Source organism: Equus quagga, chromosome 20, assembly GCF_021613505.1.
Source record: "Equus quagga isolate Etosha38 chromosome 20, UCLA_HA_Equagga_1.0, whole genome shotgun sequence".
Taxonomy (NCBI): Eukaryota; Metazoa; Chordata; class Mammalia; order Perissodactyla; family Equidae; genus Equus; species Equus quagga.
This window is the reverse complement of record NC_060286.1, coordinates 43,497,200-43,519,479: the sequence shown is the minus strand read 5'-3', so window position 1 is coordinate 43,519,479 and position 22,280 is coordinate 43,497,200. Positions and strand designations below refer to the sequence as shown.

The 22,280-nt window shown below is 45.0% G+C and overlaps 1 protein-coding gene across 6 annotated transcripts in view; it reads right to left on the bottom strand.

Annotated features, from left to right (window-relative positions):
- Positions 1-10,121: 10,121 nt before the first annotated feature.
- Positions 10,122-22,280, bottom strand: part of MARK3 (microtubule affinity regulating kinase 3) — a 103,219-nt gene continuing 91,060 nt past the window's right edge. For 2 of the 6 annotated variants that reach the window (XM_046647344.1, XM_046647347.1), the window contains exons 15-18: positions 19,733-19,990; positions 15,354-15,380; positions 13,937-13,981; positions 10,122-10,668 (exon numbers count right to left, since the gene is read on the bottom strand). In XM_046647344.1, coding sequence (XP_046503300.1) covers positions 10,323-10,668; positions 13,937-13,981; positions 15,354-15,380; positions 19,733-19,990 — 676 coding nt within the window. In that variant the 3' untranslated portion in view covers positions 10,122-10,322. The remainder of the gene's footprint in view (positions 10,669-13,936; positions 13,982-15,353; positions 15,381-19,732; positions 19,991-22,280) is intronic. The other 4 variants (XM_046647348.1, XM_046647349.1, XM_046647346.1 and 1 more) reach the window with 3 other exon arrangements.

Below are 22,280 nucleotides of genomic sequence, written 5' to 3'. Positions count from 1 at the left end.
ACCACTGACACCTGGCGGGGTGATTCTGTGGGGGGCCACCCCTGGGCCTTGCTGGACTTCAGCAGCACCCCTGGCCTCCAACCTCCAGATGCCAGCAGTATTACCCACCCCTCCTTGTGACAAAGAAAATGTCTCCAGACATCGCCAAATGTCCCGGGAGGGCCAAAATCGCCCCCTGCCTCTTTGAGAACCACTGGCCTACAGAAATAATTAAGAGATACAGTTACTTAGAATAGGGAAGAATGGGTCAGGGCTGCGAACAATAAAGGCTTGGTTAAAAACCAGGACATCTCCCTCGATGAGGCACTGCGCAGGCATCCCCAACAGAACTGAGTGAGATGGCGACATGCTTAAAAAAGCTGAAGTGTAAAAGCAGGTTATAAAACAGCTTGTCCTCTGAGATCCCACACAGAACACGTATGGAAAAATCCCTGAGAACTGTAGTTAACTGTGGGCGGTCGGGGAACAGGTGATTTCCTTCTTTATACTTTATTTTCCAAATTTTCTGCAGTGAACATGTATTACTTATATAACCCAAAACAAATCTTTTTTAAAGTGGCGTTTTTAAAAAAATGCTCTGTGTCACAGTTCGTGGGAGACTATTGAGGTAGCAGGACTTCATGCCACCACCACTCATGTGCTCTTCACAAACTTCTCACCACTCCTGAGGCTTCCCCACAGACAGGGAAATTGAGGCAAAGAGAGGGAGACTGGCTCAGGATCACTAGTGAGATCATCCAGTTCCAAGTCCTGGGCTCTTTTCACTGCTCTTTGACTTTTCAGAACATTCTAGACCTCTCATGTGCAGGACCCCCTTCTCTTAGCAGTAACTGAGCAGGTGGCAGTTGCCTGGAAGTTTCCTTATTCTGCATTTTTTTTTTTTTTTTTGAGGAAGATTAGCCCTGAGCTAACATCTGCTGCCAATCCTCCTTCTTTTTTGTTTTGCTGAGGAAGACTGGCCCTGAGCTAACATCTGTGCCCATTTTCCTCTACTTTATATGTGGGATGCCTGCCACAGCATGGCTTGCCAAGCGGTGCCATGTCCGCACCCGGGATCTGAACCAGCGAACCCTGGGCCTCCTAAGCGGAGCATGTGCACTTAACCGCTGTGCCACCCGGCAGGCCCCTGAATTTCTATTTGGAGCCGCCGGTGCCTACAGCAAAGCCTCCTAAAGCCCGCTGCGGGTTGCACACTGCACTCACATGGATTCTGATCTAATTTCCTTTTCCATAGGTAACAAAGGGAAACAATCTTTTGACTGGTAAGAAGTCATCTTTCTGGCTGTGAGGTTTTGGAGCAGGAGACAGCATTTCAGTTTGGAGAACTGAGGCTTTTTACATGTGAACTGGATGACAAAAATCCTCATTCCAAGTGTGGCTAGAGGCTTTCTGCAGGGGTCCTCCACAGCATGTGGATTCTTTCCACTTCTCTCGCCAAACCTGTCTTTGCATAATACGTCCTGCTTTGCTAAAGACACAGAGAAGTGAAAATGTTCTGCTTGGTTTCAGAAGTCCTGACTTTCACACCCTTCTTGGGGGCTTGTCAAAATTTAAGCCTTGACTTAAATAATTAACCTTAAGACCCAGAAAAGCATTCCTTCTAGCTCCTCAGGTTTCTGACAAATCTTTGAGCAGAGACAGCTGCTTGTCTCCCAGCAGCCATTCTCCCCTTCTGCTTTTGTTTTTGAGCAAAACCCTGGTTTTGAGCCTGGCACACAGCTCCAGTTAGAGGAGCATATTTCCAAGATTCTCTGGCAGCAGCCATAGCCATGGGCTTTTAAAACGCTCCAGTGGCCATCTTAGGATGAGGACAAAGACCACCCAAGTCTGGCAGGTGGAACACCCGCCTGTGTGCAACCTGGTGCACACACATCACGGCCAGCACCATTTCTGACTGGGCGATGGGGACTGGGGTTGGGACCCTGCTCTGTCATTTACGAACCCTACTGCAAAGTGGGGCCCAACTTGGTGTTCGCCGGTCTGCTCAGGGTCCTGCAGGACTTGGAGGTGAATGTGTCCAGGAATTTAGTTGGAACTGAGACCACTGGCTTCAGAAACACAGCCTGGCTTTGGGCACACCCCCCATGCCAATGTGCACTCAACATGGCACACGATGAGCTGGCCCGGTGGCATAGTGGTTAAGTTCACATGCTCCGCTTTGGCGGCTTGGGGTTCGTGGGTTGGGATCCTGGGCACGGACTTATATACCACTCATCAAGCCATGCTCTGAAGACATCCCACTTACAAAAGGAAGACTGACACAGATGTTAGCTCAGGACCATCTTCCTCACACACACACAAGACCGGAGACTGATGGCAGTGGCACTAACACCTCCAGACTTGTTTTCACTTGCTGTTGCTGTCTAACCTGGGGCTCCTGTCTGCATGTCTGCTCTCTGCTTTCCACGTTCTGTGCTGCCCACCCAAAGCGCAGAACCCACCTATACCCAAATCTCCAGGGAAGACTTTCCCACCTGCTCCAGCCTTCCTTTCAGGAAGGATCTCAGTGCTCACCTGTCATTCTCCTTGGGCTTTATCCTTTGTCACTCTCCTGTCATACAACTGTTTCACTGTGAAGCTTCTGAGAATGCCAACTATGGGGTCAGGGTTTGGGCCTTCCCTCACTCATCCATGCCAACTGACCTGGGCTGCTCCGACTACTGGTACAGGTGGCCTGTGGTTACACAGGCCCAGGTTATTCCAGAAATACACAATATAGCAAAAACCCCACAAAACTTCTATTAAATTTTCACTAAAGTCAGAAGTCTAGAGTTGTCGATACTTTTTACCCATCAACTGCCCAACATATTAAACAGCACTTTGAATGCATTACATTTTCAAAAAGAAATAAAGGTGGTGCATAAAAATCCATACTTGAAATTGACTCTGTGCCTGGTAGGGGCCACTTGTGCTGCTGCACCACAAGTCATGGCAACAGTGCCTATCTCAGAGAGGAGACGCTCTGAGCAGAGGTAGGCCAGAGGTCTTGCCGCCGCCTCCTCACTCTTTGTTTACACCAGGAAGGAGGATCGAGGTGCTGACTGCTTTTCTGTATTTGCCTAGCCTCAAGGACATACAATAACATGACTTTGCTTTTCCAGTGCAGTTCAATTTATTAATGATATGATCATAGGAAATGCAACCCAGCAAAACATGTCCTACACATTTAGCAACGTCAGGACAAAACGACGCCCAGCATGGCCTTTCTGGGAAACGGGAACTCCCATCCATTACAGACAGGCTGAGTTCATATTTGATGAGCCATCAGGATTCTCCAGAGCTCAGAAAATGCAGAGGACCCAGCAATACAGGGCACAGGGACAGCCAATGAGAGAGGCCAGCTGGGCTGGGGCTGAGAGGCTAAGAACCTCAAGGACTGGAGGCAGCAGATGACAGCTGAGCTGGGTGCTGAGGAGTGAGCAGAAACTGGCCTGAGGACACGAGCAGGGGAGGGACCAGCCCAAGCAGCATCCTAGCATGCACAGTGCATTTGGGGCTAATGGAGGGGTGCAGCTCCTGGTGTTGGGAAACGGCTCTCAGGGGCACTCTCTACCAAAGGACTACTGGTGCCATGTTAATAAACATGGCTACATATGCTCCTACTTCCCAGCTTATTTCTATGCAAAGCATGCCTGCTTTGAGAATGTATTCACACCTACCCACGCCTGCTGGCAGCTCCCTCTGGAGAGAGAGGGAGAGACAAGTCAGCGCAGAATTCACTCCGGAAGAAGCTGCCATGCCAGGTGCCCCACGCCTTCCTCTCTGGTCCCCAGGACCTGGCTTCCCAGTGCAATGGAGTCTGTTTTGGTCTGGCAGCAGCAGAACTCTACCCTGAAGCCTGCCAGGTCACTCCCTAAGGAAGTCCCCTTAACAGAACAGAGGTGCATTGTCTGAGACATGCTTTATTGAGACAGCAACAAGACAGCGCCCGTCCAGCAGCACCCTGGCCCCGTCACTGCCCCACCACACTCTGAGTCTGAGACAGGCTGGGCCCCTCCCTACCTGCCTTTGCAGGTGCTACTCCTTCCTCTTCCACTGAGCAAACTAGGGGGTGCTTCAGGCTGTCATCTCTACCTGCCTCCTCCACCCAGACCAGGCTTCCTGCTCAGCCTCGAGCCCTGGCATTCCTTCATGCAGCACTGGCCATACCGGGTTTTGGGACTGTGTCTGTACCCCTCTTGCCATCAGACCAAGCTTCTGGAGGACATGGGTCTTACCTTGTTTATTTCTGGATCCCCTGAGTTTAGCACCAAGCCTTCCAGAGTAGCTGCCCCCCTACCCCCTCAAAATATGCAGATCCATGAATGACCATATGAACAAACAAAGATGAAAAGTCTTCATTTCTTGTCCTGAAACATCTGAAAAGAACTAGATCAGTTTAACTTGGAGAAGGAAATTTCAGGGAAGCAATACAATTTTTATCTTCACATACTTGAGCCTTGACTAGTTAAAACTCCCGAGAGCAGGAGATACCACCAGGGTGGTGCAAGAAGCCGATCCGCATCAGGAAAATGCAGAACCAGCCAAAACTCTTCCCAGCTCCCTGGGGTGTGCATGTGCTTGAGCACCCTGGACTGAAGGTGCCCAGCAGAAGCTGGAGACGTTCCTGATGAGCAACTGTAGATTTCCCTTCTGCTTGATGGATGAGTTCTACAATGCTGGCTTAAAATAGCACTTAGAGGTGGGTTAGGTGGGTGGGATGTAGAAAGAGAGCAGGAAACTGCAAAAGGCACAGCCTGGTGGGGAAAGCTGCAGCATGATCAGTTGTCTCTTTTCTCAGTGAACCTCCACAAAGGCTCCTATTTATCAACCCATTTGGTACGAAGGTATTTCAGCACAGCTGGAAACCATAGGAATGAATATCCAGGGAGCTGGAAAAGATGTGAGAACCTCAGAATTTTTAACAGATCAGCCCCACTACACAAACAACAAATACCAAAAGAAACCAACAAAACAAAGCCAAGGGCAACGTAAGTGCCCAATGCAGCCTCCAGTTTCCCCAGCCTTCACCTTTGCAGATCCAGGTCGTCTTAGCAAGTGGTGGTCTAGTCTTCGGCCCTAGGTGAACCCAAGAACCAGCTTCCCTATCACAGGTGGGAGGCACGTGTGGGCACAACGAACCAGGACTTCCGCTCACCACATCTCACTTTCGGCTTGACGCCAGTGACAGAGCAGTCAGAGGTGAAGGCTACTGTCAATACCTAGAGAACTTTCTGATCTCCTGATTAAACACCAGCTTATACACAGCTGCCAAGCCTCAGGTTGCTACTCTTTTAACAGACTGAAATCTAAATGATACACTGACCACGTGACTCTGTCGTGTGGGACACAGATTAAGGTGTTAAGCCAAGTGTTTCAACTCCCAGTTTCACACCTGACAGCAAATGTCATGCGATGCAGGACCTACTCCTGTATGACCATACTCCTGTATGACTCACCTGGGGACTTGAGTGGTCTGTGTCTGACTAGAGCTGAATGACACAATATGGGCATCAGCTTTACAGGCAGCTCGGTGAAGAAAAAAGCACATTGGCCAAACCCAGGAACTGTGGGCTCCATTCTCATCCCACCTCTGAGCCTTGTCTATAAAACAGGAAGGGCTCCGAGAGATGCTGGAGACCAAGTAGGATGGGCCACAAACCAAAATACAGCTTCCCACAGCCACTGCCTGTCTCATCCTTGGCCATCTGGGGTCAGGGCAGCTGTGCGCAAACCTCAGTAACAGTTTTGACTGAAGCCACTAAAGCTGCCTTGTGCTTTCTAGGTATCTCTTGCCTGTGCTTCTTCATCATCATCATCAAACAAATATTTATTTTGTACTGTGTACCAGGCACTATTCTAGGTACTTGGGATACAGGAAGAAAAAAAGATGAAGATCCTTGCCCCATGTGGTTTGCTATACTCTAGTAAGGGCAGGGAGGGTAGACACAAGAGACAAAATAAATTTGTAAATGATCTTGACTGTTGGTGTGTTAAGAACAGCAGACAGTGAGAGGGCAGAGTTAGGCAAACAGGCCTGGGAGACCTGGGTGCAATTTTAAATGTGATGGCCAGGGTAGGCCTCTTTGAGGAGGAGACATGAGCAAAAGCTTAGAGGAGGGCAGGGCGCCATCAGCCTCCTTCTGTCTGCGCCCTTACCCCAGGCTCACTGATCTTCCTTGTCCTCTTGGAACACCAGCAAAGGCTTGAGGCCAGGAAGTTAGTAGCACAGGCCTGTCAACTTTTCTAACAGCAGGCTTAGAGACCAGAACTCTATACTTTAGAAATTGCAATTTCCTTTTTTTTTTTCTTTTAAAAGATTTCACTTTTCCTTTTTCTCCCCCCCCCCCCCCCCCAGTACATGGTTGTGTATTTTTAGTTGTGGGTCCTTCCAGTTGTGGAACGTGGGACACTGCCTCAGCATGGCCTGATGAGCGGTGCCACATCTGCGCCCAGGATTCAAAACGGTGAAACCCTGGGCCTCCGAAGCGGAGCACACGAACCCAACCACTCGGCCACGGGGCCGGCCCCTAGAAATTAAAATTTCTCTATCAAGTCTTCTGCTGCAAGGGGAGTGTCCTCTCCTGAGAGCCAGAGAGTCCACTGTTCAAGGACTTCCGTGCCCTGGGTAAGCTTGGTGGGGAGGAAGAGGAGAGGGTTAGCTTATGCTTTTGTTTAAAAAGACCTGAGCCTGTTTGAGCTGCCCTATTTGCTAACATTTGCCAGGCGCCCTGCTGCACTTGTTGTCTGGTGGACTCTGCCAACAACCCAGAGTGAGATATTACTACTAACATGCTGACTTGCTAGAGGAGGAAACCCAAGGTCATGAAGCTGGAATATGGAAACCAGGCTGCCTAGGTCAAGGGCGTACACTTCAACCACTAGGCTGCACTGCCTAAATCACTTCTAAACAGGCAGGGCTCTGACATCTGGGTGAAGTGAATCTAAGAAGTCCTGTTTCAGAATGAAACCCACTGGACCACCAGCCTTCATGGCCACCCAGACTCTGCTTCAGTAACTAGTGGGCAGAGCCTCAGCACCTGCTCTATAGCCGGGGGCTCACTTCCTGGCAGAGTACTTTTTTACAAGTTCACTTAGGCATCCTTGAAGTATCCACTCTGCTTCTGAAAGTCAGTCATGTTTCTGAACAGTTTTCTGCATGAATCTTCACTTTTAGAAATGCAAGGAGGACCTGAGAGCCAGGTATGTCATTAAGGAACATTGTCTTGGTTCCTGTGATTTGCTGATCCAGAGGAGAGGAAAGCCAGCATAACTGGAACATCAACTTTATTTTCAGGAGTAGGACAACACTCTGGTTGTTGGGTAAATAAGACCAGCAGCACCGCCCCCAGCAGCTACCTTACCTCACCTCAGAGGGATTCCAGGGGAGTGAAGGAGGAAAAAATGTGGCCGTGTCTTTGCATCTCAAGTGATTTTCAAGTACTCGAAAACATCCCTTTTCAAAATTCACTGTATGCAGAATAAAAATGTCACATCCTGAAAATGCAGCATCTAAAGGAAGGGCATGGGTCCCTTAGTAATGGATGAGATTTCATGTTTTAACCTCAGTAAAACTCAGTAACACTACTTATGTTGCTGGTAAAATCAAGTCAATGTCAATTACTAACAGAGCCTTTTAAATATGACCAACAAATGACTTCTGTGGGTGAACAGTGGTCTTACAGACACAGTCATTTCTCACTGGATCAGTAATGTATTAAAATGCACACACTGCTTATGACAAATAAGCAACTGAAAGTACTACGAACATTTGTGTCTGCTAAGGACTAGCTATTTCATCAGGGTATGTGGTAAACTAATTTCTCTTAAAGGAGTTTAACTTCTAGTATTCAATTTGTCCTTGAGAAGATGGATGTGAAAAACAATTTAAAACGTGTCCTAGGCATAAAGATAAGAAGGAACCAGGCCGTAGCCACACCTTTACTTGGCAGAGCTCCCTTCATCTCTGCACACTTCTGCAGGGTGATGACGCACAGGAACCCATGCACACTGAGCTGTTACAGAAGTGCAGGCTGAAAGGAACTGGGTCTGGAAAAGGAAGTAGGATGCCTCAAATGAAAAAAGGAGGGAGAGAGGACTTACTGTTATTTTAATAGAGATTTGAAAGTTCCAGTGAGCTTAAAATGATGCTCTGTACTTTTGTGTTAAAGGGCATTTGCGCCGCCATCCTCCCTGCTCCCAGGCCTGCCGCTCCTCCTACCTCAGTGCTCCTTTGCCTGCTCCGCCTCTTCTCCCTGGCCTCACCACTTCGTGTTCGGGGCTCAGGGCTGGTCCTCTCCTCTTCTCTGGTGAGCTTCTCCCCCAGTTTTAAATAGGAACCACTCACCTGTGGAGGGCTCCCAGGGTCTCTCTCCAGTCTCCACCTGGTGTCTAAAGGCACCTCAAACTCAACACGTCCAAACCTGCTCACACATCCTGCTCCATTTCAACTGGCAGCAACCCTATCCTTTCTGTGGCTCAGGCCAAAATCGCACAGTCATCCTTGGCTTTTTCTCATTCACCATATCCAATCCAAGAGCAAGGGCAGTTGACTCTTGTTTCAAAACTTCTAGAATCCAATCACCATCTCACTGGGCCAGCACCATCTCTTGCCTAACTATTGCCAACAGCCGCCCAACGGCTTTCCTGTTTCCTGGTTTCTCCTTTCTTCCTATGATGATTTGCAATTGCAACACAGCTGCTACAGCAATTCTGTGAAAACCTGAGGCCATACTACTCCTCTGTTCAACCCCCCTCCTCCCGCCCCACCCCACCACCCTTAGCTCCCATTTCAGAGTAAAAGACTTGCATTTGCAATAGTCTTCAAGACCCAGTGGGCCTTCTGACCGCATCACCCACAACTCTGCTCCAGCACGCTGGTGTGCTCTGGCCTCAGGCCTCTGCCAGCCACTCTTCCCGGAGATCTGTGTGGATGTGTCCCTTGAAGTCAAGTCTCTGCTTAAGCACCCTGTCCCCACCCATCACTACTGGCCCCAGGACCTCTGCAATGCCTTACCCCACTCTGTGACTTTCTCATGGCATTTACTACCTTTGTTCCATACTAGATACTTATTAGTGTTTACTGACTGCCACCGTTATCAGGCTAAGGATCTCTGTTTGGTTCACTGATGTGTCCCAAACACCTAGAACAGTGCCCGGCCTGGTAGACAACAAGGATCTGTGACTGCCTGACTATCTGTCCAGCCTTTCATACTCTGACCACTACTAACAAACCTAGAACCCAAACAGCACACCAATCAAGTGACAACTTCCCCATGAGATTAAAGTGTCAAACTGACTGACAGAGTTCATTACCCCCTCTATATAACCATGTAGGTGTTGGAAAAAAGCTGGAGGTCTGATTCATGTACTGAATCACAAAAAAAGAAAGGAGAGGAAAATTACATACTTAATGGAGAATAAACCCAGAACTGTCAAGACCTGGAGTTTCTCCACACAGGGGTGCGCAGGGGCTCCTGAGGCTCAGGCTGCCAGCCACTCCCGATTCCCTTCCTTCTCAGGTCACCAGGAGGGCCGTCTTCTCCCTTTATTGCCTTTGGGGAAGAAAGATGCTAGTAATCACAAAATGCCAGGACCCACACTAAGGACACAGCGGCCCCAAGCCTTTATACATTTTCCAATTGCTTTTGTTCAACTTGATGGTGGAGGCAAAGAGACATACTTTTAGTCACTGCCTTAATCTGAGTCTTAAATATAGTATTAGGAGACAATGCAAGATTTTACTGAGAAAAAGTGAATTTAATTATCTTGTGCATCTACTTAGAAAAACACACACAAGCAATGTTCACAACTATAAATTTAAACCTTTTGCACTAAAAAAAACACAAAACAACAAACACAAAACCACAGGCATGAACTGTAAACCTGTATTATCAACTAGTCTTAAGGTTAATTCTTAGTAGTAATTCATTATTTTCCTTCTTGGCAATTTTAATGTTTTAGCACCAAATGATCTCCCGCAGAGGTACTTGTAACAATTCTGGCTGCCAGTGTCAGGAGATGCTTCTGTATGCACTACTTCATACACACACAGTCGACTTTCACACCCACACAGACAGGAGGCACATGGAGATGGATGTCACACGCTGACTTTCAGGGCAGTGGAAATAAGACAGAGGGCACACGTGTCACACATCTTTAATGTAGTGCATTGGTAGAAAAAAGGCCAGCTTTCGCTCCCAGGCGTGCTCTCAACCTTATATTTTAATATCATGATTTAGAAGATGCAGACGTTATTGCCTAAATATTATTCTATACATTTCCATCAGTGTTCTGGAAAACACTTTTTAAATTGCTACTTAATTTACACCATAATTACTGGGTTACAGCTTTAGCTCATTGGCAATTTTGGAAGCAATATTTTTGAAAGCTATGGATGTCCCTGATATCCGCTTAAACCGGACCCCATTCAGAGACAGTCTTGGCAGCTTGCACACCTCCATCTCCCACTGCACGAGGTTCTCTGCGTGCCCATCGCCATGGACACAGAAGAGCAAGAAGCGCTCTCTCTGCTCATAGTCGCAGTTATTGGCGTCCAGCACTTTGCGGATTTCCCGCATCATGTCATTGGGATCCATGGAACTAGTGGTTTTCATGCTCCAGGTAAAGCGCAGGGAACGAGGTTTTGCTTCTTTGTTTTCGTCCTTTTGCTCAGCAGATACGTTGCGACTGAAATGCACAGTGGCAGGTTTATTTTTAACTGCACAGGAAAACCAATCTTTTCTACTTTAGCTAGCTCATAATCAACATCTTTAAAATAGCATAATAGCTGATCTCCACATTTTTCCTGCACAGGCTCACATGTGGTAACCTGTTCCTCTACTAAGAAGTATTCACCTATTATCTCTCCCACTCTCCAAAATCTTAAGCCACACATGCAAAAAATCTATTTGGCTGAGAATCTTCACCAGCCATCTGTACTTATGAAAATTAAGAAAATAATTTGTTAAACAGAATCCTTGGAAATCAGGCAAAGTAGAGAGCTGATCATATCTCCAAGAGCCCAGCTCTCCCTCCCAGGCTGAATGCAGGCAGTAGAAGGTGTCAGGGCCCTCACAGACCCAGCTCAGCAGGGAGGGGTCAGCAGGCTAGCCTCTGATCCTGCTCGGCCTGGCTGCTTCCCCTCTACCACAGTTTTTCTTTGTAATTCAATTATGATAACCTCCACCGTAACTTTTAACTCTGGATAACCAGTGGCTCAACACAGTTCAAAATCACTTTCTCTGCAAATGGCCCCAGATGCTGTGTGCACAACTGGGTGGAGGGTGGGCCATTCTCTCAGTCCCCTCCACCCACATCGATATTTTTCCTTGTATTTTGTTAAACTTTTTTTTTTGGAGGAAGATTAGCCCTGAGTTAACATCTGCCGCCAATTCTCCTCTTTTTGCTGAGGAAGCCTGGCCCTGAGCTAACATCTGTGCCCATCTTCCTCTACTTTATATGTGGGACACTACCACAGCATGGCTTGCCAAGTGGTACCATGTCCGCACCAGGGATCCGAACTGGTGAACCCCGGGCCGCCAAAGCGGAACGTGCGCACTTAACCACTGCACCACCGGGGCCCCCTAATTTAAACTTCTAATTTCACAGTTAAAAGGAATTCTTAGATGACCTTATCTTACTATTGAAATAGAAAAATGAAATGTTAAGGCTTATTTGCTACTGAGCACTGAAACCACCAGTTTGAATGCAAACTGTATGGATTCACAAAATGCAAGCTGTGGTCCCAATATCCACGAAGTGGTGTCACAGTGGGGTCCAGGCACAGCTCTCTCAGAAACTCCAAGAACAGGCATCTACTATCTTACTGTTCCAAGGCATTTCATCATTATTTGCCGAAAACTGTTATTTACATTCTCATGTGTGCATCTGGGTGCTTTAACTAGGATGATGAATGCCTAACATTCTTGTGCACTAAAAACACCCAGAATAGGTATGTTAAATATACTTAATCCTACGGCAAATTCATCAGAGCTGAAGGTGGGTCATAGGTTTTACTATGCACATAGCTCTCCCTGTTGCCAACCTGCTAGGAAAATATTCAATTTGGTTTACATCCACCAAAACTGACTGGAAGCTTCCTATGTATAAAATGCTGTTAGTTGCTAAGTTACGAAAATTAGCAAAAGTTCTCAAACTAAGTTGGAGTGGGGGAAGGGAAGATTGTAACCTAAGGAAACAGCAGTAGGACAGGAAAGATATGGCAGCCTGCTAGAGGGGCACAGATGGAGGTGGGGCCTGGCTAATAGAAGTGCAAGTGAAAGGCAGGGTGGGATCATGAGGGACGAGGGCATCTGAGAAGAGCTCTGAAGAGCCTGTGGGATTTCAACATGACAGAGGTTGGGGAAGAGTTTCTGTGTGTTGAGGGAACATCATAAGCGAAGGCAAGGAGGTATATAAAGCACAGAAAGTGTTTAGGGCATAATAAAATGCACAGACAGACTGGAACCGGGGTCAAAGTGTCACCCCACAACAGCTGCTGGCCTTTATTGAGCACTTGCATGGGCAGGCCCACTGTACCTGATCCTCATCACAGCAGGAGCTCGGTCCTATGATGGATGGGGAACAAATTCAGGACAGCTAGAACCTGCTCAAGGCTGGGATGGTCAGGCCCAGGGGTGGGAATGCTGCCTGGCTCCTCTCACCTCAACACTCTGTCTCAACTTGGGGGGTGGGGCAGGGAGCTGGGGCTTCTGAGGCCACACAGGGCCTTGCATGGACATAGTCAGGCACTGGGGCCACTGCAGGTTTTCATTCAGAAAAGTCGTATGATCAGAGTTGTGCTTTAGAAAGACCAGGAAGAGAGCAAATAAGTTACCAACGACCTGAAACAGCATGGTGGTGACTGGTATAAAAAAGGACACAAGTGGAAGAGATCAGGAAATATGACAGCGTCCTGAGCTTATGTGGTGATTGCCCCTACCCCCAAATCCCAGTGACAGCTATACAAAATTTGAAAGCAAAACACTTGGGGCCAGCCCGGTGGCACAGCGGCTAAGTTCGCATGTTCCGCTTTGGTGGCCCGGGGTTTGCCTGTTTGGATCCTGGGTGTGGACATGGCACTGCTTGGCAAGCCATGCTGTGGCAGGTGTCCCTCATATAAAGTAGAGGAAGATGGGCACAGATGTTAGCTCAGGGCTAATCTTCCTCAAAAAACCCCCACAAACACTTGGCTACATAATTGTTCTCTTTTTTTCTTTTCTTTTCTGTTTTTTTTTGGTGAGGAAGACTGGCCCTAAGCTAACACCTGTCGCCAATCTTCCTTTTTCGCTTGAGGAAGAGCGACCCTGAGCCAACATCTGTGCTCGTCTTCCTCTATATTGTATGTGGGACACCTCCACAGCATGGCTTGATGAGTGGTGTACGTCCATGCCTGGGATCCGAACCTGGGATGCTGAGGTGGAGCACACCCAACTTAACCACTATGCCACCAGGCCAGCCCCTACATAATCATTCTTAAAAAAAAACCAAACTAATCTGAAATACGAAAATTATACTTAATATTCTGTTTTCATTCCTTGAGACTAGAACCATGCTAAGAGTCACTGACACGTCCAGAGTGCTCCTACAGACTCCCAGACCTCGTATTTCAGGTTGTCAGTGCCTAGGTAGGAGAGACGTGTATTTTAACACCCAAATACTAATGTAAAGCCAGGTGAGGCTGGAATCAGGAAGCCTTTCACCAGTGGGTGGTAGCGGGACTCCGACGCCCTCATGTGGCCACCAGGGCACAGCATAGCGTGTGGGCCCAGGCCCCCAGGGAGGCAGCAGCAGGGACACACATACGCTTCTTGAACCACATAATGCTAACCTAACTAAGCAATCCTCCATTGAGAGCAGGAATATGACGCAGAATATTCAGAAAAGAGTGTTGCCTCTGCAACAGAAATGAGGTAAATATCTATAAAATATTTTAAGTAAAAATCATTTCCCTCACCTTGAGCCCTCATATCTCCCGTTCCTCTCATATTCAGTTGGAAGCCTCAACGAATAGAATGTAGAAGCACAGACAAGTGGGAAAGAGAAAAGAAATCTTACATACCAGTACATGACCACCCATATACAAACACAAACATCATAAAATGAACAAAGCACTTTTTGTTCACCAGATGAGCTTATTTTAAAACTCCTACTCTCACAGCTGTGACTCAACCAGCGATTATTCTTCATGTATCCACGCAGGCCACGCAGGAGTCTGGCTGCACACACACAATAGGAACCCCTGCCCAGCTCTGGAGTCTGAGCACACTCATGGCCTTTGAATGAAGTTATTTTGACGTTTTAAATCACTTCCCTAAAGTATAATGGGTTTCCAATTAAAAGGAAATGAATTCTATCAGTTGAATTCTACATTCAATTATAAAATTTTCTGTCCAACGAAAAATTTGGCAACTGGGAAGATCAATTAAAAAATAATCACGGGGTGGAATTTCCCACAGGAAGAAAGCACTCTTCCCACAGTTTTTGATAAAGAGCTCATGTTAACAAAGCCCTTCAGTGACCCACTGGTTTCATCACCATAAAAAACCGTAGCCTGGCCTTACAGTGAGTCGAGCGGCACAGGCACAATGCAGCCTCAATGGCAGATTGTCTGCCTTATATGTGTGCATTCCAAGACAGTGAGCAACTTTTTTGTTCTCTTGACTGCCAACATCCAAAAGTATTCATCTAGTAGGAATAACATTTACTACGGTGCTTTAAGTAAAAATAATGAGATATGCTTTCTCCAGTGGTTGGTGGAAAGTGGCTTTAGGTAGAATATTATTTACTTTTCAACACTCTGAAAATATTAACACAGTTCTGCTATGTAGCTGTTCACATCTTAATTTCAGAAAAACCCAAACCGAATGAGGCTGTAAGCATGAATTTTACGCTTGTTTCAAGCATCAGAATGTCAACTAATTTCCCTGTCATTTTAAAGTCTTTTGCTAATTCAATCCTCTGTGAAATAAAAAATGATGACTAACACAATTACCACTTACCTTTTGCATGCCTGAGGCTAATCATGAATTGTACATTAATGTTACTGAACATCTCATTCTTCAAACAGAAGCATGCTAAGTGTTATTAGTAAAGACAGAATTATTTGGATGCTAAATAATTCTACCAAAGAAAGAAAATGCACAGAGCATGCGTAGGCCTCTTGTTACAGGGGTGCCACAGTCCCTTTAAAAATGCCCGACAGTTAATTTATCTCTTCCCACAGTTTCCTCTCAAAGAAATAAGTATTTAGTTCTCAGCAGAAAGTTTAGTTTTAAAGAAAAAAAACAGGGCTAGAAAGCCAAACCTGATGTTAATTGCAGGAGCCATTTTGGGGTGAGGATTGAAAAAAAATGTGTATACATAAATCCTACCTTTTGATAAACCTGAATGACATGTTTCTAAAAGAAATTAAGCCAAAAAAAAAAATTAACAAAAATGACTTACATAAATTAAAGAGAAAATCTAGTCAATTACAGAGAAAAAGAAAAACAACAAATAAAACAGGGCTCCTCTTCTAGCCAATAAACAATAAAACAGTGACATTTGTTGAAAAAGTAAAATTATTGCAGGTAATTGAGTATGTGATCTTTTTATTTTGGGGGGATGAAGATTCACCCTGAGCTAACATCCGTGCCAATATTCCTCTATTTTCTTATGTGGGATGCCACCACAGCGTGGCTTGATGAGTGGCGCGTAGGTCTGTGCTGGGGATCTGAACCCACAAACCCCAGGCTGCGAAAAGGCAGCACGTGAATTTAATCACTATACCACCAGGTTGGCCCAGAGTATGTGATCTTTTAATTAGAAATATAAAAAATCTGTACTCGTAAGAAAAAATTCAGCAGTAAATATTGCCACTGGCTGTAATCAAATTTACTAAGGATCTTCAGATGGATATACTTTAAGATAATAAAATTCGACATCTTGTGTTAAAGAAATGACTTAAGTCATTTGCAATGTACTAGTAACAACATTTCTCAATTTTCTTCAGAATTATCTTATGAACAAAAATCTCATCTTTGTATAAAACATTAAAAATTTCATTATATAACGTTTAACCATTAGGAGAATCATTACTTTAGGAATATGATTTAAATATTAACAGAATGTCTGTCACAGTGGTATGATAAAAATCACTTTTTGAGGAAAAAAAATAACTTCTTAGGGTTTAAAATGAAGTAGGCTTTTCAGAGTTTTAGCTATCAAAATGAAAACTAAATGACAAGGTAACAGAGGGGGTTGCATTTTATGTTTTATGTATTAAACTGGAAGAGTTGTATTTAAAAGTAGTAACTCTGCTTATTAAGAAAATTTAAGAAGATGCTTAGGTTGTATTGAACAGAATCTGACAAAAAAATTTCCAACTATGACTCAGGCTTGTATTATCATGCTATCAGCGTTTCCAGGCAAGTGCAGGCTGGGCCCATCAAACCATTTCTAAAACCCAGTTCTGCGACTGAACCCAGCAGGCACTCACATGTATTTGCTGAGTGACTGACCGAATTAATGAATTCCTTGGATTTTTTTCCCCCTAATTTGGGATAACGCTGGCATTGCTCCAGATACTGAGCAATTTAAAAAATATCTAACTACGGTAGATAACTGCCAGCCACTTTCATAATCAGATCAAAAGTGGTACACAGCAGGGTTATGCACAGTAGAGAAGATAATAAGTGAAAATATTTTGTACATAATTAAGCACTGCATAAATATGAAGCAGTATTATTCAAAAGATTATTTTAGTTGAAAATTGACTAAAAGGTCTTGAAAATGTATTTTTGTTTTCAAATTTTCAACCTGAGAAAAGTCAGGGTTATTGGTCAAGTACCACAGGACTCTTTTTCTTAACTTTTCCTCCCATGAATCCCTTAAGGGATAAAGGAGAGGAAGCTGCAGGACTGAGGCCCTCCCACTGTGCCTGGGGCCACACGGATGAATCTGGGGTGCAGAGTCCCTGCATCCATGCCAGGACCGCTCTGCTTCCAGGGTACAGGTGGCACTGAGTGCCCAAGCAGACCAGGCCTGGCCCCAGGAAGGGAAAGCCTTGCTTCTTCTGACTGCAAAGCACCGCAGAGCCCAAGCTCTCCAAGCCACACATGTCCAGGGCAGGGCTAGGAGCAGTGTGGGTTTTCTGAGGCCAGACCTCTTCCCACCAAGTCACTGGCAGTCACTCTCCTTTGCAGCACCCTAAGTGTAAACACCTGAGACTTTCAGACACTAGAACTGTAATCCTAGGAATTATCGTCAGGGGAGGATAAGAAGGCTGACACAGCAGCAAGGACTTTGTTTTTAAGAATGAACTGTCTACAAGTGAAGGGAGACTACAGACCTCAGTCTGCAAACTTTACCAAACAGAAGACTATCCTTCTGCAAAAATTTAGGGGTGGAAATCGCCTGGAAATTATAAAATAAGATGATACCCTAGAATTTTTGTTTTTGTGTTTTCTTCTGAAGATCTAATTGGTTTCATTAAGCAATTCATGACTCAGGCAGCATCCTATCTAGCAAATACAAGGGCACTCCCTAGAATTTTTGTTTTAATAGGAAACTTCAGTCTCCAATTTCAATTCAAATAGATGAATACATACAATTAAAAAATGCGGGAAAAGGGCTCCTGCCTGCAACAGTCCTTTACGGTTTTCTCCACAAGGGAGCACAAGGGAGCGGCTGCAAGGGCTTCTTCTGGAGCCACAGACCTGGCTCAGCACATTTCTGCCATAGGATCTTGAACATGTGCCTTCATCTCTCTGAACCTCACCTATTTCTTCTATGAAACTGGGATAATATCTTCTCCACAGGGTAGACTGTGGAGATTAAATGAGTATGTGAGAGAAAATGTGTGTGTATACACACATACATATTTATATATGTAAAACGAGTATATCTATACATCTATGTCTATTTAACTTAGCATCTAGTAAGCACTCAATAAATGGCAGCTGATAGTATTTTTTATCACCGATAATATTAAGATGACAAAAAAAAATGCACACAAAGGAGACAGACTGAAGAATTTTAATGATGTGCAAGGTTTTATTTAAAGAGCCTGTTATAGACCAAAGAGTCACAAAACTGACTGTCCTTTAACTAAAGCTTAGACAGACCTGACTGCTGGACATCCCTGTTGTGCTTGGGGCTCAGAGGGCAAAACATGAGTTGATATTAAGCAGGGTCAGGCAGGTAATCAGCCAGGTGAATGATACCTGGCTCCATCTGCTACCACTCAAATTTCAGAAGCAGATTCCATTTCAGCCTAGTCCCCGAGGAAGGAACTGGGGGACAGGGCAGCCTGGCATAGGCCATGGGATAACTCTGAAAGGAAGGAATGAATTCTTCTGGAAGTCACCAGACTTGAATTCACTCTCTCTCTCGCTGGTCACGAATGGGTGCCCCAAACCTGGCAAGGCCCTTTATAGACGATTCTGCTCTTCTGCCCAGTCTGGAATGGGGTGTCTGAGCAAAGGGGTTCAGAAGAGAATAAGAGGGTAGACTGGAACCTTTTGACTCCTGTGACCTCTAGTCAATGCTAACATCAGAAGTCCTCCCTAATCTGGTATACAATGCCCTGACAACAAACAGATCATCTGAGGAAAGACAGTTAAATGTGACTCGTCTAAGTTTTAGATGATTGCTCTAAAATAAAATAAAACTACTGGAGGAAATAAGGGGATTGAAAAGTGGTACTTAGCTTGCAGGTTAAATAACAAAGATGGCATGAAACAGAGCAGTATAGGCTCATGGGCCAGAGGGAGTGCAGAGAAACAAAGACGAGGGCATCAATCATTTTAGATTCTGAGAAGACCCTACCTTTGTTCTGTGAGTAAGATAAGATGATGAAGAAGGTCTGTAACAGACAAACCTGAAGACAAACCTTGCACATACTAATCTATAGTGAGGTTTAATTTCAAAGAATTTCCTCTGGGAGTCCAGGAACTGCAGGGGTTCTCAGGTTTCCTGGGTGTGGCCCTGGCTAAAGATGCCTTGGGCTATTTGCTTATGGTGGGTGCAAAGTGGTATCTTTTCTTTTTTCTCTTGTAGCAGTCAGTGTTTCTAGGCTTTTGCAACCTCCAGACTAGATTATGGAAACAAAGTTAAAGCACCTCAGGAACCCTTAGAGATTTCCCAAAACCCAAAATGATAGTCTGCTGGACACATGAAGGATTTTATACATGACCAGATACTAGTTTCTTTCTAAGAATAAACCAGGCACTTTGTCTCCAAAACTACAGCAATTAAGAAAGTTACCTTGTTTTCACTATAATTTACTGAGACCAACATAGAGAAACTTCAAGATTTAGACTCTAAGAAACTCAGTGCTCCTCAATGACAATGAAATGAAATGAGAGACGAGGAAATATTTCTCTCCTCTGTGTCTGGGGATGATTACATTGTATAATGTGTTCTTCAGGGACTGCTTACAGAGCGCCAGGCCCCCGCCTACAGTGGATCTAGGGTTTTGCTAAACTGCAGTTTACATGCCCTGTGGAGAGATGTGTAATCAAAAGGAACAATAATTAAAGAACAACCTCCCAAGTGCTTCAGAACTTTGAGTGTTGTGAAAAGACTTTGAACTTTGTAATTTCTATTCTAAGAGGTTTTCAAGTATAAAATTAGATAAATAAACCAGAAACAGATGAGCTAAAGACAAAATGAACAGCATCTGGGCAGTGGCTTCACACAACAGAGGAGAAGACATTTCTCTTTTTGCTCTTGCATTTGCTCCAAACAACCAGCGCCGCCTGGCACTTACCTCCTTGTGAGTTTTGAAGTTAATTTACTAAAAAGATTAGTGGAGCCTCGGCTTCGAGTCTGTGACAATGGTGTGGCTTCATGGGACAGGCTGGGCGAGGCTGGCGGGCCATTATATGTTGCAGTTCGCCGCTCCCGGGGCTGGCCGTGGAAAGTGCTACGACTTGCAGTGCCTCTTGGGAAGCGGATTCGATCTGGGGTGGTGGCACTGCTAATACTGTGTGTTGAAGCAACTGGAGTTCTCTGATCAGGAATAGTGCTACGAGATCAGAAAGTAATAAATTCTTACATCTTTGTTCACAAAATCCTGGCTCTGTGGCAAACATGGCACACAAAGATTTACAATCACAATATATCTTTTATATACAGTGGAGAAAAGCAGTTATAATAAATCCAGGTCCAAGGGGTATTTTACAGGACTTAGGAACAAAAGGTAAGTTAAATGGGAAAGGGTACCAAAGGAATAGTATCTAATGAAACAAAGCCTCATGGAGTTTAAGGGAAGAGTACATACGTACTTTCAAGGACAAGATTAACGCAGGGAAATTCTAGAACAAAAAATGGCTAACTCAAGCTGTTTCCTTTGCTTCCCTCTCAAATTGCTTACATGCAGAGAACCTTGCAAATATAAAAGAAATAAAAGGCTATGCAGGTGAAATTGAAGAACAGGCAACTAAAAAGTTTTGGAAGCACACAAAAGGCCTAAGTATAAAATTCCACATGCTGAAAGCAACTTGGAGAGGAGGGGGAATTTCTTACACCCTTTGTAGTATGCATAAGGCATGAAGACACACACAGATGACCAAGGACACCATGAGACAGGATGTGCTTAACTGAAACCACACACAAGAAGGACACTTTGTGGACAACTGTAACAAAATCTTGGACTATAATCCACAGCACAAAATTAAGAAGCAGTGGGTACACATTAGTTTCACAAGGAATGTGCATTGTTCTTACATAGCCTTGAAGTTATCTCCTTCACTGTCTATTGGAGGTAACATCATCTTGGGGTGCCCAGAGGCTGACATGGACATCGACTTCTGATGTCTCAGCCGACAGGTGGAAGATGTGGTACAAACTGAGGCAGGGCTAGCTGCGTAAGCGAACATTTCTGTCAGGCTGGGAGGGGGTTTGGGTTCAGGCAAAGGCAGAAACAACAGTATGATGGACCAGTGACAATAAGAGCAACCTGTTGTTTAAAGCACATACCTTCCTCCCCAAACCATCTCATTTTTGTCAAAGAATAAAAATCTCTTAAACTTGTTTTGGGGATTCTGGAGCAGCTGCTAACCTGTATCTATTTTTCAAACAGTAATTTAAAAAGTTTATTAGCTTTAAAGAAAATAACATTTTACATGTTTGATTATTTATGCAAGAGGGACAATGTCTTCCGAGCTAGGTATAAAGCTTATGCTAAAAAAGATGTCACCATTCATATCAAAGTGGTAAAGTCAATCGATAACATAAGCACACTGTGCTCTTAACCTGTTCCCAAAGCACACTGAAATATTTTAAATGGACTAGTCAAATTATGCATATAGTGACTGGCTGTTATCAAAGTATCCTATGTGTTGTTTAAATATAGCTGAAAATCCTCCTACTCAAAGGATATTGACTTCTTTATACACAGTAGTCAAAATTCCTAAGGGGTCAACAGAGTCCCCTTTTTCAGGTGGGAAAACTATAAGAGCAAATTAACTGTATACAGACAGAGAAACAGCAAGAGAAACGGCTGGAAGTCTGCAGTTTCACCTGGCAAACATAGCTACGGGACAAAACTACCTACGTGAGTCTCACTATGACCAGGCTACTCCTTAATTCCAGCTCAGTCACTGTGTCCTTGGAATTCCAAAGGGGCAGTTTCTTTCCTTTAAGGATAATCAAGGATTTAGAATTCTGATCATACTCTTTCACTGTCTTTCTTTCTGCAGAAATCCTTTTAAAGCCTGAAATCTAGAAACCATCAGGTTTTTCCGCCTCATGCCCATATCCAGAGCCACTGTGACACCTGGTTGGTGTCAACTTCCTACCCTCCACTTCTACTCCCAGGGTCTTAGTGTAGAGCCTCAGCTCTCTCACAGGCCCATTACTCAGCATCTGTCTTCACTGGTGTCCTGGCCTTCACGGGCACACCTTCCAATCTGTCTACCATAAAGCTGTGAACTCCTAAAACACAAACCTGACCTTGTCACTCATCTGCTTATACAAAAGCACACTGCAACTTCAGGAACAAGTTTAAACTTCTCACTGTGGCATCCAAGTCACATCCTCAGGCACTCACAGCCTGGCCCCTGCCAGCTCTCCAAGCTTAACCTTCTATTGTTATCTCACAAAACTCAACCTTCTGGCTCTCCTGACGATGTGCTGTCCCTGGGTCATGCATCAGGTCAAAAACTTTTTCAGGAACTATCCTCTGTGCATGGAGAGCTGGCATCTTCCTGTTTTCATCAAAATTCAACCCAGAGGTCATCCTGTCCAGGAATTCTTCCCTGACACCCTCACACATCAGGAGTTCATCGTTTCCTCCCGTGTATTTAGTGCATGCA